Here is a 15,933-nt window from a genome sequence, read left to right on the forward strand (position 1 = left end):
TTTTTTTTAAATATTTGGATGAAATTTTGACTTATTTAAAATCCTCCTATCTCAATAGACGTCTGTATTCCACCCCATAAAGTTCTATAAGCATGATGGCAGTCTCAGACAGGGCAGCTGCATCTGTCTAGCTTCTGTAGAGGTCCTCATCCTTGTCCACGGGTGGAAGAGCATCAGTTGGGCTCGTAAGAAAATTGAAGAGGAAACAGTGGGGGCAGGACCATTCACGACCTATTCTCTAGGTAACTAACTCAATTCTTGTAAGTACTACATTACTCTACACACACACACACACACACACACACACACACACACACACCTAAATACCTCTTAATCCACTGCCTCTTATTCCCATTACACTGACAACTAAATTTCAATGTGGTTTTTATTGGGAGAAGCCACACTGAAGCCACAGCAGATGGCTAGCATGCACTTCTGAACTTTCCCGGTTTTGTTTTGAAGCAGCTCCGTTGTAAAATGTCTCTGGGAGAAGAACAGTGATGGAGTCTCTCCATAGTCAGAAACTAAATGTGGATGTAAAGAAAATAGTGACATTTACCAGAGGGATGGCTCAGGACTAGTCAAGAAGCCTTGGATTAATTCTTTCAGCCTTACTTTGCTACTAAACATAAGGAAACATGGCAGTGTCATTTCCACACTCATCTGCAAAAGAGGAGTACTGACTGGGAGCGCAGGGACAGTCCTGCTTGGTCAAATCCACAGAGACTGGGAGCACTGGCTCTCTTGTTTTTGCTTTGTGGCTATGCATGCTGCAGGCAGGGGCATTTGTTCTGCATGTCTCCATCGCTGTTAGCACTGCTTTTGGTGTCAGGCCAAAGTTCCCAGGCTAATAACAATTAAATTACCTATGAGAATTTCTCTTGTTTCACCCAGTGTTGCTATGAAAGGATTTTTATCAGTTGTGTTTCCTTTTTTTTTTTTTTTTTTTTTTTTTTAAATCACTGAGCTGTGGTTGGGAAGAGACGGGAGCACCAGCATTATACTTTAGTGTCACTCAGGGCTCACTGTCGTGAGCCTCTGTTCCTTGGGCAGTGCTCATCCTTAGTTCTGCCGCTGGATAGACTTTACCTCTTCTCCTGCAACCAGACTGTTTAGCTTAGGTGAAGATGAAGTAACCATTGGTTTATTATTTCATTTTCCATTTCTGCTTTCCTTGTGACTAATGACATAGCTAGCAGGTAAAGGGAGTATTTCTCATTCACTCTGCTCAGACCTTCACAGGGTTGCTTTCCAAAGATAGCTGGTGTTCCAGGGGATGGTTCCAGAGGAAGGGTATCCATAACAGTGCAGGCACCACTCCCAGAGAGAGAGGACTTTCGGAGGCAACTTAAAGTTGTTCTATATTGGCCTGTCCTTTGTGCATAAGAACGTTTTGTCTTCTTTGCTCTAAATATCAGTTGCAAAATCAATTTGCAAACTAGCAGTGATATCATGGGGGTATTAAGGTTGAACATGGGGCCTCATGCATGAGATACTTTTTTATGGCCTTCTAAAAATGACTACATTTATTAACAAGAAGGGCTCTGTAAGGAAGGATTCAGGGTGGGTTATGGTGAAATGCATTGGAAATTGCTAAGTTAAGCAAATTGAAACAGGCTTCAGATTATGCCATGCCTGGAGATGCCCTGTGAGTGTCATAGTGAAGGGGGAGAGTGTGTATCCTTCCCATTCTCTTTAAAGCCAGATCCTATTGTCCCAAGCACCTGTTGTGCAGTCTAGGCTTCCCAGGAACATAGTTTGAGAAACCCTCACTCCCTTGAGGAAACTGGAAGAGCTAATCCAAGTCATAGCTGGTCTGTGTTTGTGCAGGTTTATAGCCACTAGGGCAACATGTATGTTTGTTCTGCCTCTGTGTGTTGCTAATAGAAATAAGAGTGGGGAATGCTGATGGAATCTGGGCCAGGCCCAGTCTCCAAGGGGCAAGGAAAAGGTGCTCAGCTGCCCTGTTTTTTGCTCAGTATTCAGATGCTTCAAGAAGGAGGGGATAAGTAACAAATTGAATTCTCCTGGAAAGTCAGTACGTAACTGGAAGTCGACACTAGTGAACCGCTGTCTTCTCTTTCGTTCTTAGGAACAACTAAATTGGTGCATTCTGCTCTGTGTAGGTCAGGAAGCATGGGCGCCATGGGAGGAAGGCGAAAGGTATATGTGGGGTCTTCACCAGGACAGAGGGAGAGTTTTGTGGAAATGGCGCTCAACTCAGAAATAGATGGTACTTTTCAAAATATGGATAAGCGAAGCTTTGGTTAAATTAAATCAAAAGAAGCAAATGACATGCACGAACAAGTTTCTCCCTAAAAAAGAAGGCTCTGGGGCCCTGCTGTAGCCACCAGACATCCAGAATGCTGCATTGCACCCAGCGAGCTCTGTGTGCGCACCTCCTGCCTGATGAGATGAGACGAATGGCGTCTCTAGGTGCAGCCGCTGGCCCGATGAATGCTGATCTGCACTCAAACCGAGTTCCTGGCCCAGTGGCTTGCACTGAGGTACACTGAGCTGCGTGGGGCACACTCGGGCACAGCCTTCCCCCAGCGAAGGAGAGAAGCCCAGTACAGTGGCATCTTGGCACAGATAAAGGTGCCAGATTCACCTGACTATGCAAAATGTGGCCAAGCGTATGCAAGGTGCATTTTCTAACTCTTTTTAAATTATTTATTTATTTATTTGTTTAAGGGGCCAGAGAAATAGCTCTGTGGTCTAAGCGCCTGCCTGGCAAGCACAAGGGATCCAGGTTCAATCCCTGGCACTGTATTCCATGCCGACTCCGCACCAAACTGGCCACCAAAACCAGCTGTGGTGGCACACACCTGTAATCCCAGCACTGGGGCACTGAATTGGAGGATCACTGATCGAGGTGTGCACCGCCACACCTGACTTAGGTGGCCAGCACGATGCACCCGGGCTTCAGGGGAAGCACAGAATGCAGTACCAGGGATCAAACCCTGCCCCCTGTGCTTTCCAGGCAGGCACTTAGACTGCCAAACTGTCTTCTCAGCCCCATACAACTCTATATTTTTTGACTACATAATGATTTTTTATAGGACAGTTTCAATAATTAATACGTTATACATTGTTATCTTCTTAGTGGTTATCTATAGTACAAGATGCAGACAGGATATCCTGTCCCAACACTATTAGTACACCTCTTTCTTCTCATTGAATTAAGCGAAAGTAGCTGTATATCTATCCTAACTATTCTGTATATACAGATACAAAATGGTCCTTCCTTTGTATCCCCTTTTTTCATTTAGCCCTGTCAGGGATGGGTATTCCACTGGCATCTAAATACTATAGGTGTGTGAATTCAGCAAAACAATCCAACACAATCCAGCAGTACACAATAGTAGTGGGTTATCCGCAGAAGTTGTTGACTTGAGCCTTTCACAGCTCAGCATATTAATCTGGCTTTACTTTATATAACTTGTTTTTATACTTTTCTGCTGGATGGTTAAGACCAAGATAAAACAAGACCTGTATAACAAGAAATGTAACTTTTGTATCTGATAAGGTCAGTCAAGTACCCTCAGGATTTATCCTGTAACCCTGTACCGCAGTTTGCAGATCCTTTATCAGTGTCAGCCATGTGGATGAGTCCCGACCATTACTTGGCCAATTTGCTCTCTGTGAAAGCCTGAGAGAATGTTTTCTCTCCATGTGACTCTCCTTAGGCACCCTCTACATCACTGATCACTTTCCTCTGTGGCCCCATAATCTCCTTGATCAGAACATTTGGGACACAACTGAGTTACAGGATGTGACAGTACAGGTTCTCCTATGTCTTGAATGCTCACTGTCCTTGAAAGGCTAGGGTCAAAATGTTTGCTGTCCTTGCAGCACTTCTATTTCTCTAATTTTTGATCTGCAAACTTAGGTTATTAACCCTCCAGAAGGGAAGCTTATTATTACCCTACAACATATGCAGTTGGGTTTAACTTCACTACCTGTCTGAATATTGAACATCTTAGGCATAACATGGAACACGTATTGTCCATCAAGTATGAATACACAGCTCTATTTTTGTGTTGGTAATAGGGATCGAACTCAGAGCCTTGTACTTGCCGGGCAGGTGCTTATGGTGCTGAGCTATCTTCCTGGCCTGAAAGATGTCTTTGACCACTTCCTCACACCATTTTTCAGTGGTATGGCAGGGAAAATATAAATCATATTTGGAAATATAAATACACAAGTATATAGGTGTTAGATATTTGAGATGTAGCTTCTCATTCCCTCATTGCATGTGATTTTAAATGTGGTCATTAAGAAACAATTTTAACTTTAGATTTAAAGACTCTGTGTGTGTGTGTGTGTGTGTGTATGTGTGTGTGTGTGTGTGTGTGTGTCTGTCTGTCTGTCTGTCTGTCTGTCTGTCTAGCTATCTAACTCTGTGTCTCAGTTGTACATGTCACTGGCCAGAGGAGAAACTGAGTTGCAAAGAAAAAATGATGCAGTGAGCCTTTGTTCTTCGCTAAAAATGTGATAGGAGGTGCCCTGAGCATCCAGTCTCTGTCTTCCTACTCTTAGCTGCAGAATGAGTGTCTGCCACAGCGTGACAAAATTGGACATCCTAGAAATTTTTGTTATTTGTACTTGCCAAGAAGGAAGCTATTGATTTAAATCACCTGGTAACTTTATTTTTGCTCAGCACCTTTAGATCTTTTGTCATCTCCCTTTGTCTCCTTTGAGCTGATGTGAACAAAGTCACCAATTATAGAAAAATTCAAAGCCCATTTAAATATCTACCAGTGGTGATAGATAGATATCACATTTGCTAGATAAATTCAGTAGGACATTGTTCATCATCAGTAATAACTACCAGATGAACTTAGCAGCACAATAAGTGGGACACCAGGCTTTCTGTCCCTCAACTGACACACACACACAGACCCAGCATGTCCTGTGAAGTGTTCTCATAGAAAAAGAAAGTCTGACCTTAAAGCTAGCTAGTGATAGAAAGCACTAAGATAAATTCAGAATGTGGAACACTTCACAGGCCCTCTGATGTCTGTTCAGCAAGCATATGCATTATGAAAATTAAGAAGTAGAAGGACTATTCTGAGCTAAAGTAGACTTTAAAAACACAGTGATCGTGACATGGAGTCGCCTTCACATCTCAATTCAAATAAAGTAACTACTGTTTCAATAGGAAAAATATTAAGATGGGCTATGCATTATATCCTAGAAAGGAATTACTACCAATTTTGTTGAATCCAGTATTGGTCTGGCCAATGCTAAGATAAAGTAACCTTGTTTAGATACACATAGAGAGGTAATTAAGGCTGAAGTGACATGATGCATAGAATTTTTGCCTTAAAATATTTCAACAAAGAAGATAAAGAATAGAATTTAAAATGTAGTAAGGAAACTTTATAATTGTTAGATCTTTACCATAAATATGTGAGAGAATATTTTAGTTTCATCTATAGTGTATACTTGAAAATTTTCACAACTATGAATTAAAATAGATTAAGTCTTAGGATATTAACTCAAAAAAATTTATGTTTTGCTGAGCAAAGTTTAAAAACTCCAGTGTTCACTTCCACTATTGAGAGATAAAATGGTCTTAGGGGATGGCGGGGAGATAGCTCAGTAGAGTAAATGCTTGCCTGGCAAGTGCAAGGGCCTGAGTTCAATCCCCTGTTCTGCCAAAAAGAAAATGGTCTTAGGGATCACTAGTAAAGACCATAAGCACAACTTCTTCTGTACTGCTGGCAGGAGAATAAATGGGTGCAGCATTTGTGGGAAATAGCTACCATGGGACAAATACTCTTGCCCATCATTGTAACTTCTAGGAATTTACAAAAAGATATGCAGTGAAATGTTTCTGGACATTTGCCACAAAATATTTTAATATTAAAGAATTAGAACTGGAAGGGCCCCAACTAGCCCATCAGCAGGGATTGGATAAAGAAATCACTGCCATTAATAAAATGGAGTATTTAAGCAGCTCTTGCAATTAACGTGGACGACTTGTATGGCCAGTGTGAAGTGTTTCCAAGATAGGTGAAGTCAGAAAACTACAAACTCAGTTGGAGTTTTAACAATGTCTAAAAGGATAGAACAAGTGAACAGCAGTAGTTAAGTTCAAGGTGTAAAGCTGTAGGAAAGGAGGCTTTAGCTTTCTGTTTAATGTATTCAGATCCTTGGCATGTTCTATATTTGTTGTGGCAGAATGCTTGAGAAGGCCAATGGAAGGGAAGCAAGGTTTGCTTTTGCTCACAGTGTCCCAGGTTCAGTCCATGGCCACTCGGCTCTGTGTTCCTCCCACTGTGGCGGGCCAGAAACGTCGTGGCAGAAAGTAATGGTGGATAAAAGCTGCCTCCTAGTGGCAGCAGCAGGCAGAGAAGGCCTGTGCCAGCAGGCTTCCAGCTTCTTTCCTGTTTTGTTCCATCTGTGCCCCTGCTCTACTGGAGGGAACCTCTCACATTCAGAAAGGGTCTCCCACCCCTTTGCTATCCCACATGCCAATCATGGGGAAAAGAAAGAAAAATCACCTGTTCTTTGGCCCTCCTTTCCCTCATTTTCTGTTTTCCACACCTAACTGTATTTTCCTAGCCAGAGCTTATGTCCTTGGAGGAGATATTCAACAGCATGACAGGTGTGCAGGATTATGAAGCATTTATTAGCTTAATTTTCTTGATATTCTCATTGAAACAGAAGAATTAACAACCCATTGATTTTTCCCCGTAGATATTGTGGATGCTTTATCGGATCCAAAGAAATTTCTTTCAATTACTGAAAAGAGAGCAGACCAAATGAGAGCCATGGGCATTGAGACGGTAAGAAAAAATGAGTAAGGATAGCGGATTTTGGAAAGTATACTTATCAAACAGCAGCTTAAAAACAAAGCAAAACAATAAATATTGCAAGTTTTAAGAAAGTTTTCAATTCAACAAAATTCCCAAGGGTCTCAAAGAGTGTAGCGTATTTAGTAAAACGTGGCCACCATCAGAAAGTCATTGAATCCCTAATGCCTTGACCTGCTTGTGAATCCCAGTCCTCCTACAAAAGAAATGGAAAGTAGCTGTTTGGTGAAAATGAAATGGAAAATGGTGCCTGGAAAATTTAAATAGAGGATGCTTTTTCACAGCGCTGAAATAGTGATTAGTACACTACAGTGAATGAGCGAAAGTGGTATTTATGGCAGGCTACATTTTTTGCCTTTGTGTTGAGACCATCTCCCTCTCCAGTGTACACTGCATAGTTGGTGTCTTTGTTTTCAAGTGTTCCCTTTACCAAAATCCTCAGTGTGGAATAGAAGCAACAGTCTCTCCAGTAGCTAGAGAAAGAGAAGGAATCCGCTACTCTGGGCTTGATCGTTTGCCTGCAGTCTAAGGAAGCTGCGTGATCTTTTAAGAGCACGGAAGTCTAGAAAGAAGGATGGGAAAACCTGAGGGCTTCAGGCTAGCCATGGGGAGACACAGCAGTGCACCATGTTTGGCCTTCAGTGAAATTCATTTGGGTCTACATGAATATTTCTGTTCCAGAGTGACATAGCTGATGTCCCCAGTGACACTTCCAAGAATGATAAGAAAGGAAAGGCCAACACAGCCAAAGCAAATGTAACACCTCAGAGCAGCTCCGAGCTCAGACCAACGACCACAGCTGCCCTCAGCTCTGGAGTGGAAGCCAAAAAAGGTGAGGGAGAGCAGGCAAGCTGTTACTACTTCTGGCAGTTTCAGCCTCTCGAAAAAAGCTTGTATATAGGTAAAGGACTTAGTAACTCTGGCAATTTTCCTGTGCACTAAACTCAAAAGCAACATAGTTTCTTGGGAAATTGACAAGTCATTTACTGCCTGTGAATATCTTCTACAGTCTTGGCTCAAGTTTCATGGAGTATATCTATAGTTTTTAAATTCAAGGTCTTTTATAGAAAAAATCTTTTGTGCAGTGATGTTAGCAGCTAACTCATCCCTACTCTCTTTCGAAACTATCATAGGAACCTATATGGACAGGCAAAGAGTGGGTAAACCAAGACTTGTGGCTATTTGAATGTTCATAAATCCCTGTTATGATAATTGCTGTTATTTTCCCTCTATACATAAATATTTAGTGCCAGTGATCTTGCACCTTGTACAATGATTTGGTTATTTGTAAAATTTTAAGAGGAGCCATTGAAGGCCATTCATTACTTGTGGAAGAAATAGAAGCTTTTAAGAGGTTTCATGACACAGAACAGTGTGTCCCATGTGGTAGCATTCTGCCAAAATGCATGGAAACAACTCATTTAGAGCTGGCTTCCATTCCCATTGGCCAGAACCTGTTCTGACTGAGTGATGCCTATCCCATGTTGGTGAGTTGGTATTTTCAAAAGCTTCTTTGACCATAAATGTTTTACTTTTTTAACTTTAATAAGCAATTTGTTTTTTACAAATGAATTCAGAACCTTGACAAGAAAGAAGTCAAGTTGTTCATATACTTACACACACACAGGGTTGCTTTCCCAAACCAAATAAGCCTGTCATTTCTTACCTTAAAGGACAGCCCTGTGTGTGTGTAAGTGTATGAAGAACTTGATTTCCTTCTTGTCAAGGTACTGAATTCATATGTAACGAACCAAATAGTGTAATAATTTGACAGGAAACCAAGCATGCATTGAGCTTTATGAAACAAATTAGAAAATTAGACTGCCCAAAAGTAGCACAATTCGTACTGGCTCTGCAGCCATTTGCTCCTTCCCAAAAAGCACATGGAGCGAGGTAATACCACAGACCAGGCACAGCACACCTGTTCCGGGCACTCTGGGCATCAGCTCTCAGACAGACACAGACAGTGGGAAACAAGAGCTGTGTTAAAGTTCTTGTCTCATACCCACTAGTACATAAAGGTGGAAGTAAGCAGAGTGCGCTCAGTGGCCTGCAAAGGGTGCAGTATGACCAGCTGACAGCAGACAAACACAAGCCTAGTTCCAGCAGGGAACATGCCTCACCCTTGGTTCCAAACAAGGCTGTATTTGAAGAAGCAAGCAGCTGTGACCTCCCCTCTTGGTGGTCTTTTCCACGGAGGCCATGACAAAGATGCCCTGCACTTGATTTCATTTTGGTGTGCAATCAGGAGACTGCAGACACATTTAAAGTCACAGTTGTAGGCTCTACCATACTGGACATTTCTATGTCCCCTCCTGGGCTTCATAACCTGGGCAGCAAGGGAGGAGGACTGGATCCCGCAGGTGTCCACTCATGTGGAGAGCACTTTCCCTGGTCTGGAAAGGTTCAGAGGTGAACCCTGGATGGGGAGAAGCAGTCATGGAAGAGTTTTAAGAAGAGCAGTTCTAGGGGCCAGGGAGATAGCTCAGTAGAATAAGCGCTTGCCTGGCAAGCAGAAGGGCCTGAATTCAATGCCTGATTCTGCCCCCCCCCCCCAAAAAAAAAGAACTTTAACGAATTGTGTGCTATGGTCCTGGGGCTAGGGAGATGGCTCAATAGAATAAACGCTTCTGTGGCAAGTGCAAGGGCCTAAGTTCAATCCCTGGTTCTGGAAAAAAAAAAAAAAAGTTTGACCTGGCAGAGGGGATTGGGCACTAAGGGCCATCACTGTGTCCATTCATGCCTCTAGCATAGCATTTATTGCTTTGTATTTATAGAGTGTCAACCAGGGGCCAGAGGTCTTTGCCTGTGTGCCTCAGAGCTGTGTCTAGCAGGGAGCTAGCAATCTACTTTCTTAGGAAGCAAATGGCTGATGGATGAGTGACAGGAAGGGCCTAGGAAGCTAGAAGAAGTCAACAGGGAAGGAAAAGGGGAGGGAAGATTAGAAACAAGCTGGTAAGTTGGGTAAGGGCCTGGGGAGAGGAAGGCTCAGGGCTAACCAGAGACATCAAGGTAAGGCCCCAGATATGGGTGGTGAGGGAAGGAAAGCGGTTGAGAGGAAGAACTACTTTTTTTCAATTTAATTTAATTTTGTTTTGAAGAGTAAAAACAGAAGTGAAAAGAAAAAAAACAGAATCAGGGTAACATACAATAATGCATATGTTAATGATTTTCAAAACAGGAACAGATAATTAACAATGGTGGTTATATTATCTATTTTTATCATCAAATCTGTTGCTCAGATTAACATATACAGTTATACAAGATTGGGGAAATAACTGAATATTGACACTTGCTTTCAAGAAATCTTAATTTTTTTCCATGTCTTTTTTAGTTTGAATTTACTTTAAGGAGAGTATAATAATTGATAAGACATTAGGAACGGTATATATTAGAATACCAAGATGAGGGGCTGGTGAGATGGCTCAGTGGTCTAAAGCACCTATTTAAAACAAGCTTAGCTAAAGCACAGGGACCGCGGTTCAATCCCCCAGCACCACATGCCAGCCAGCCCCGCCCCCTGGTGGGCTGAGCTGAGCTGGCCACACACACACACACACACACACACACACACACACACACGCATAAATAAAAAATAAAAAAAAATTTAAAAAAAAGAATACCAAGATGAGCAGTATTAACCATGGGTTTTATATTACACATTACTGTCCTTGATGTAGTTACTCTGATCGCAGATATCAGCATACAGAGTTAGTCAAGGTGAAAATTGTAAACATTCAGTGCTATTTTCAAAAACTTGATGGAAATTATGAGTACAATAGAACTGCTTTGGTAAAGAATGTGAATCTGGTCCTGGATATCTTAGAGTTCGAGATATTGTTGATACACCTGGTAGGAACATACAACAGCAAATCTGTGATAGGTCTACAGGAAGGAGGGACAGCTGGGGGTAGCTAAAAATACTTAGGGAGAGTAAGTGGAAAAAAGAAAGGAAAAGAAGTGAGATCTATATAATAAAAGCTAGTTTGGAGAAGAAATTCATCTTGAGAAGTTACGTTTACAAACAGTACTCACATGGATGCTAAGGGTGGAAATCTGGCTGGGAAAATGTGGTGACTTACTACATAAAATACATTCAGGTAGACAGTAGTATGTCTGTAGGAGACACTGAAGAGAAACAGAAGGAAGATGCCAGAGGGGGCCTGGGGAATTGGGGCTCTGAGGACATGCTAGTGGGGAGGAGAGACGTGGTCTGTGGGTGGAGTGGACAGCTCTTGCGGCAGACCTCTCTGAAGGTGAGAAGTGGGGAAGTTCTCACCTGCTTCTCCTACACATGCAGTGACTATCCGTGTACTGGGAACAGCAGATGAAGCAAACGCACCTCCTAGTTAGTTTCTGAATTAGAGTCTGAAGGAGTGCAAGTTATTTTTAAAGAGTTGCTATTGGGGCCTGGGGAGATAGCTCAGTAGAATAAGTGCTTGCCTGGCAAGCACAGGGTCCTGAGTTCAATCCCCAGTACCGCAAAAAAAAAAAAAAAAAAAATCCTTATGTGATGAAATTTCCATGGGCCAGAATCTTTGGAGCCCCAAATATGCTGCTCAACCTATCAGGGAATGCCACAGAATTGCCTCAGATAAGACAGATGCTTGGAGCTACGTGTGAAGAAATGAAGCTTTCAAATTAAACCTTGAGTTCCATGATCACATGCAGTGCGTAAGAGCCATATGCAGCTGGAGGTTCTCCATTGACACCTCACCTGGAAGGCATTTCCGTTATCATCAGAAGTTGTATTGGTCAGGCTACCCCAGGCACATACAGGGGAGTAAGCAGGCATCAAGCCTTGGTCTGCAGAGTGTGGTTATCTTTCTTAAGTTAATCCCCTGTGGTAATCAAAATGTTTGCAAGAAATGTATGTCTTCCTCTGACGATGCAAAATGTGGCCAAGGGGACTGTTTGTCTGAGCAGCTTTCTGTTGGTCATGTGTTAGCTGAACCAAGACTAAAACAAAAACACTTAAAAGCCAAAGTCACATCCGTTGGGGTCATGCTCTTAGCATTTGCTCAATCTCTGAAGGAGATTCCCTCAGTCCCAGGTCTTGTGTGTCCATTTTACAGACAGGAAAACTGAGACCCTGAGAGGGAACTTTTAGGCAAGCCAGGGTTCAATCCCCTGCCATATGCTGGCTGTCATAAAGCAGGGAGATAGCTGGTGACATGGGATTCAAAAGATCAGGCAAAGGAACCAGCATTCCCATCACTCCTGATCCTAAAATGTGACAGATCACAGGACTCATTTCTCTGGGCCAAAACTATCCTGACGCAGCCTTCCCATCATCATACTGGATATGAGACTCTTACTAAAATGGGTCAAACTGGAACACAAGAGCTTGGATCTTGATATCGGTGTTTTTGAATGCATCATACCTGGCCTTTAGGATTCTAAGGGAAATCAATTATACTGCAGAGTGTGCATACTTTTTGCTTGGCTAAGGTGAAAATCTGCAACAGAGCTTGCTAGAGATTTTTTGGCTGCTGTGGTTGCCATAACGATGCCTGGCCTAGCCTGATTCAGACAGCAGGATGACTAGTGTATTACTCTAGGTTCTTGTCGCAGCAGCCTGTTCTGCTGTAGTCTAATGTCATTATTTCTTGTGTATTAAAAGCATGCTGCCCTCAACAACATTTTGCTCAAGTGCTAAGGTTCACTTTGATAAAAGAAGCTTTAAGGTAATTGTTTTGTGATAATTAATTTGGGAATAGAGTTGGGAGCTAGTAGACTGGTATGTGTTGAAAAGCAAAGGTACAAGTCACTGTAGTCGGTTCCGTTGTGCTTGATCAGATCCCCATATGGGGTCCTTTAGCCCATGCCCCAGCTGGTGGGGGATTGGAAATTATAGTTGCTTTTTCTCCAGAAAATTGTCCTGAGTCGGTGGGATTCTTTTGCCTGAAAATGCTTGGAAGGTTTTATACAACTTCTGATGCTATAGACCCTGTAGACCCTGTCACAATAGCCCAGCCTCCTCGAATCCAGTACAGAGGACTCTTCAGATTATGAGACTGATGCACTGTCTCCTTCAATAACCAGGCCTCTTAGGTAGAGGACTCTTGAGAGCATTTAGATTAAAGAACCTACAGGATCAAGCTGTGACTGAAATCCGTGAGAGCCTGCCCTCTCCCTGGGCCCTGTCCTGCTTACCTTTCTCCCTTAGAGATGTCTCCTGAGTGTCTGCCCTCGACAACTCCTATGTCCTTGAATCTCTTTCTTAGGTGATGCTGGTAAGACCTACCTCAAGCATCTCAAAGGTATAGTTAAATTTTTTATAGTAGAATGTAAGGGGTTTGCATTCATAACATTTCGCTAAGACTGCATCAATGATTGTAGGTAAGATTTCAAAACAATCTGATTTTATGCAATCAGTTCTTCTTTCACTTTCATATACAGTGACTTTTCTGTGACTTTTTCTTTTAAGGTATTGAACTTATCCCTCAAGTGAGGATAGAAGATTTAAAGCAAATGAAGGTAAAATTGCTTGGACATTTTGCAAATGCTCTTATGCAATGCGTACTGGTAAAACAAATATGCTTTTGCTTCTCACCAAATGCAATGATTCTAACTATGAAAACAAAATGAAACATGATTTATTTCTGATCATCTCTTTTTCTTCTTCCCCACCTCCACAGGCTTACTTAAAGCATTTAAAGAAACAACAGAAAGAGCTCAATTCTTTAAAGAAGAAGCATGCAAAGGTAGTGTCCTGTGTGTATGTGTGCTTCCTTTCGTTGGCTCATTCAAGTTTTGCTTTTGGGTCTCTTTTGAAAACCTGCCACTCCTGGGACTGGCCAGATAGCTAAGCAGACTAACGTGCCTGCTTAGGCAGAGTGCAGAAGCTGGGATTCGATCCCCAGCATGCCTTGCCAGCCCCGCCCCCGGGGACATGCTGAGACAGGGATTGAGACTGGGTGTGGCGATGTTCACTTGTAATCCCAGCGCTTGGGAGGCTGAAAACAGGAGAATCACTATGTCCAATCTATGTAGTGAGACCCTATAGACCCTGCAGACCCTGCACATAAATTAAAAAAAGAAAAAGAAATAAAAAGCCCCTACCACTCCTGTTAACATTCATAGCTAAAATCCTCCAAGGGAATTACTCTCAGCCAAGTATGCAGCAGTATCTTTATTTCAACTGGGTAGCAATGAATTAAGATGTAACATGCATTTTTGATTGGTTGTGACCATTTCTAACAGTTGTTTAAGTAGGAGAAGAAAGCTTTACCCATTTAAAAATTGTTCCATTCCACTAGTAAGTATGACTTTATATAAAATATTGGGCAATAGCCCAGCTACTGAAGAGCAGCTCACACTCATAACTGCTGGTCACCTAAATTCCGTGGGTCACTGCCTCATACTTTGCAGAACACATTGCCTGGAGATGTCAGTAAGCCAGAGTTTCATGACACTTGAAAAGGGAATGTTTCTTCCCTCCCCTCCCAGGGTCATGGAAACCCTGCTTGGTTGCCTACTCCTGTAGTATTTTTATTTTTTCTCTTTGTCATAAGAAGTCTTTCTGAAAGTGATTCAGATAAATTTTAAGAACTAGTTTCAATATTAAGAGAAGAGTAGGACGTGGCCTCAGGAATTCTCCAGTAGATGAAAATTTTTCCAGCACTTAAACGACAGTCTTCTATCTCATCCTTCATCACAGGGAAGGGAAGGAAATGTAGCAGCTTTTTCCTTCTTCAGGTGTGTAGCAAAGGCTGCTGCTGCTGCTGGGAGGCTGGGAGCTCCATTCTTCCATGAGGAGCAGTGAGAGCAACAGAAATTCCATGTCTTGGTTGAAAGGACACTTCATACTCTGACCCGAATCTTACACCGCACCTCATAATCTGCTCCCTTGAGAGGTTCAGTTTAATCCTATTAGTGGCCTATTCCTGTTCCTTGTATTACAGCACATTTGTGACTCACAAGTCATGTCAAAGACTGTTCCTAAATTTCATGAGTAATTCTTCACTTAACAGGGTTCCTTTCATTTCCTCATATGGAAATGTTTCAGACTATTATAAGCATGTATCTGCTGGAGATGGAGATTTTAAAGTAGGGGCTTCAAACTCTTTTTTCTCGTTTTCAATAAGCTGTAATCCAGAAAGGCAACAGAAAGAGAGGGAGCAAAAAACATAATGGAGTGAAATTTAGTTTAATTATTGAGAGGGAAGTTATTGGCTACATGTCGCAGCATTATGTAACAGACTGTCCTCACATTTATATTGGATCTCTGTCATTGAGCAGGCCTTTGGTGACCTTTAAACTAGTAGAAAACAGACATTTTTAGCCTCATTTAATATTTCCTTGAGGCATAACCGGGAATTACACTGTGACCAGTAATAGCAACAACAGCAGCAGCTAGACTTTCTGCACGCTCCATATTTTCCAGAAGCCACGTTCAGCACTTGATGTGCATTCTCTCACTTAATACTCTCTGCCCTGTAAGGAACATTCTACCGAAGTTCCATTTTGCGCATGAGCAAATTACAGATTAATGGAGTTAAGCAATTTAATGTCCCAGAATTAAGGAGCAGCAAAGCTTGGTTATTGAATTGAAAGCCTCAGAGTCCAGAACCCATGCTCTTATTGCATCATTCTGTGTAGAATGCTGAATGCTGCACTGAGTAAATAAGTCCCCTTTACTGAGCCATCTGCAGTAACCATGCATGGGATGTTAAGAGAATTCTCGGTCTGCTTTGGATTTACTGGGAAAGGATGTGCTGCCATTTTCTCAATCTTACATGGAGTTGTCTGTTGCTTCCCTTTCAGTCAAACAGTGGCTAGACTATCATCAGTTAACAGGCCCATCTGCTTAATGAGAAAAATGGCAATGATAGGAAATGGCTTTTTCATGAGGCAGTTGAGAAGTAGCACTAGTAGACCTTGCCCTCTGCCTCAAATGCTTTGGGCTTCATTCCATGTATTTTCTTCTCTCTGGTTAGCATGCAAATATTTATATCATCCATCAACCTGCAAATATCCTACAGCTGGATAAACCCAAGTTGCCCTCATTTTTACAAACTTTGAGTTTCTCGAAACCCCCATGTTGTTATACAGATTTTAAATTTCCCTAAATGTTAGTATAGTCTATGAAATCTGAATTCATAGA

The 15,933-nt window shown here is 42.1% G+C and overlaps 1 protein-coding gene across 1 annotated transcript in view; it reads left to right on the top strand.

Annotated features, from left to right (window-relative positions):
- Plcb4 (phospholipase C beta 4) overlaps positions 1 to 15,933 on the top strand; it is a 427,861-nt gene that overhangs the window by 385,330 nt on the left and 26,598 nt on the right. Inside the window, exons 27-30 of the mRNA XM_004634291.2 lie at positions 6,709 to 6,797; positions 7,506 to 7,656; positions 13,255 to 13,304; positions 13,466 to 13,531. Of these exons, the coding sequence (XP_004634348.1) occupies positions 6,709 to 6,797; positions 7,506 to 7,656; positions 13,255 to 13,304; positions 13,466 to 13,531 (356 nt within the window). The remainder of the gene's footprint in view (positions 1 to 6,708; positions 6,798 to 7,505; positions 7,657 to 13,254; positions 13,305 to 13,465; positions 13,532 to 15,933) is intronic.

Source organism: Octodon degus, unplaced genomic scaffold (genome assembly GCF_000260255.1).
Source record: "Octodon degus isolate 3935 unplaced genomic scaffold, OctDeg1.0 scaffold00060, whole genome shotgun sequence".
Taxonomy (NCBI): domain Eukaryota; kingdom Metazoa; phylum Chordata; class Mammalia; order Rodentia; family Octodontidae; genus Octodon; species Octodon degus.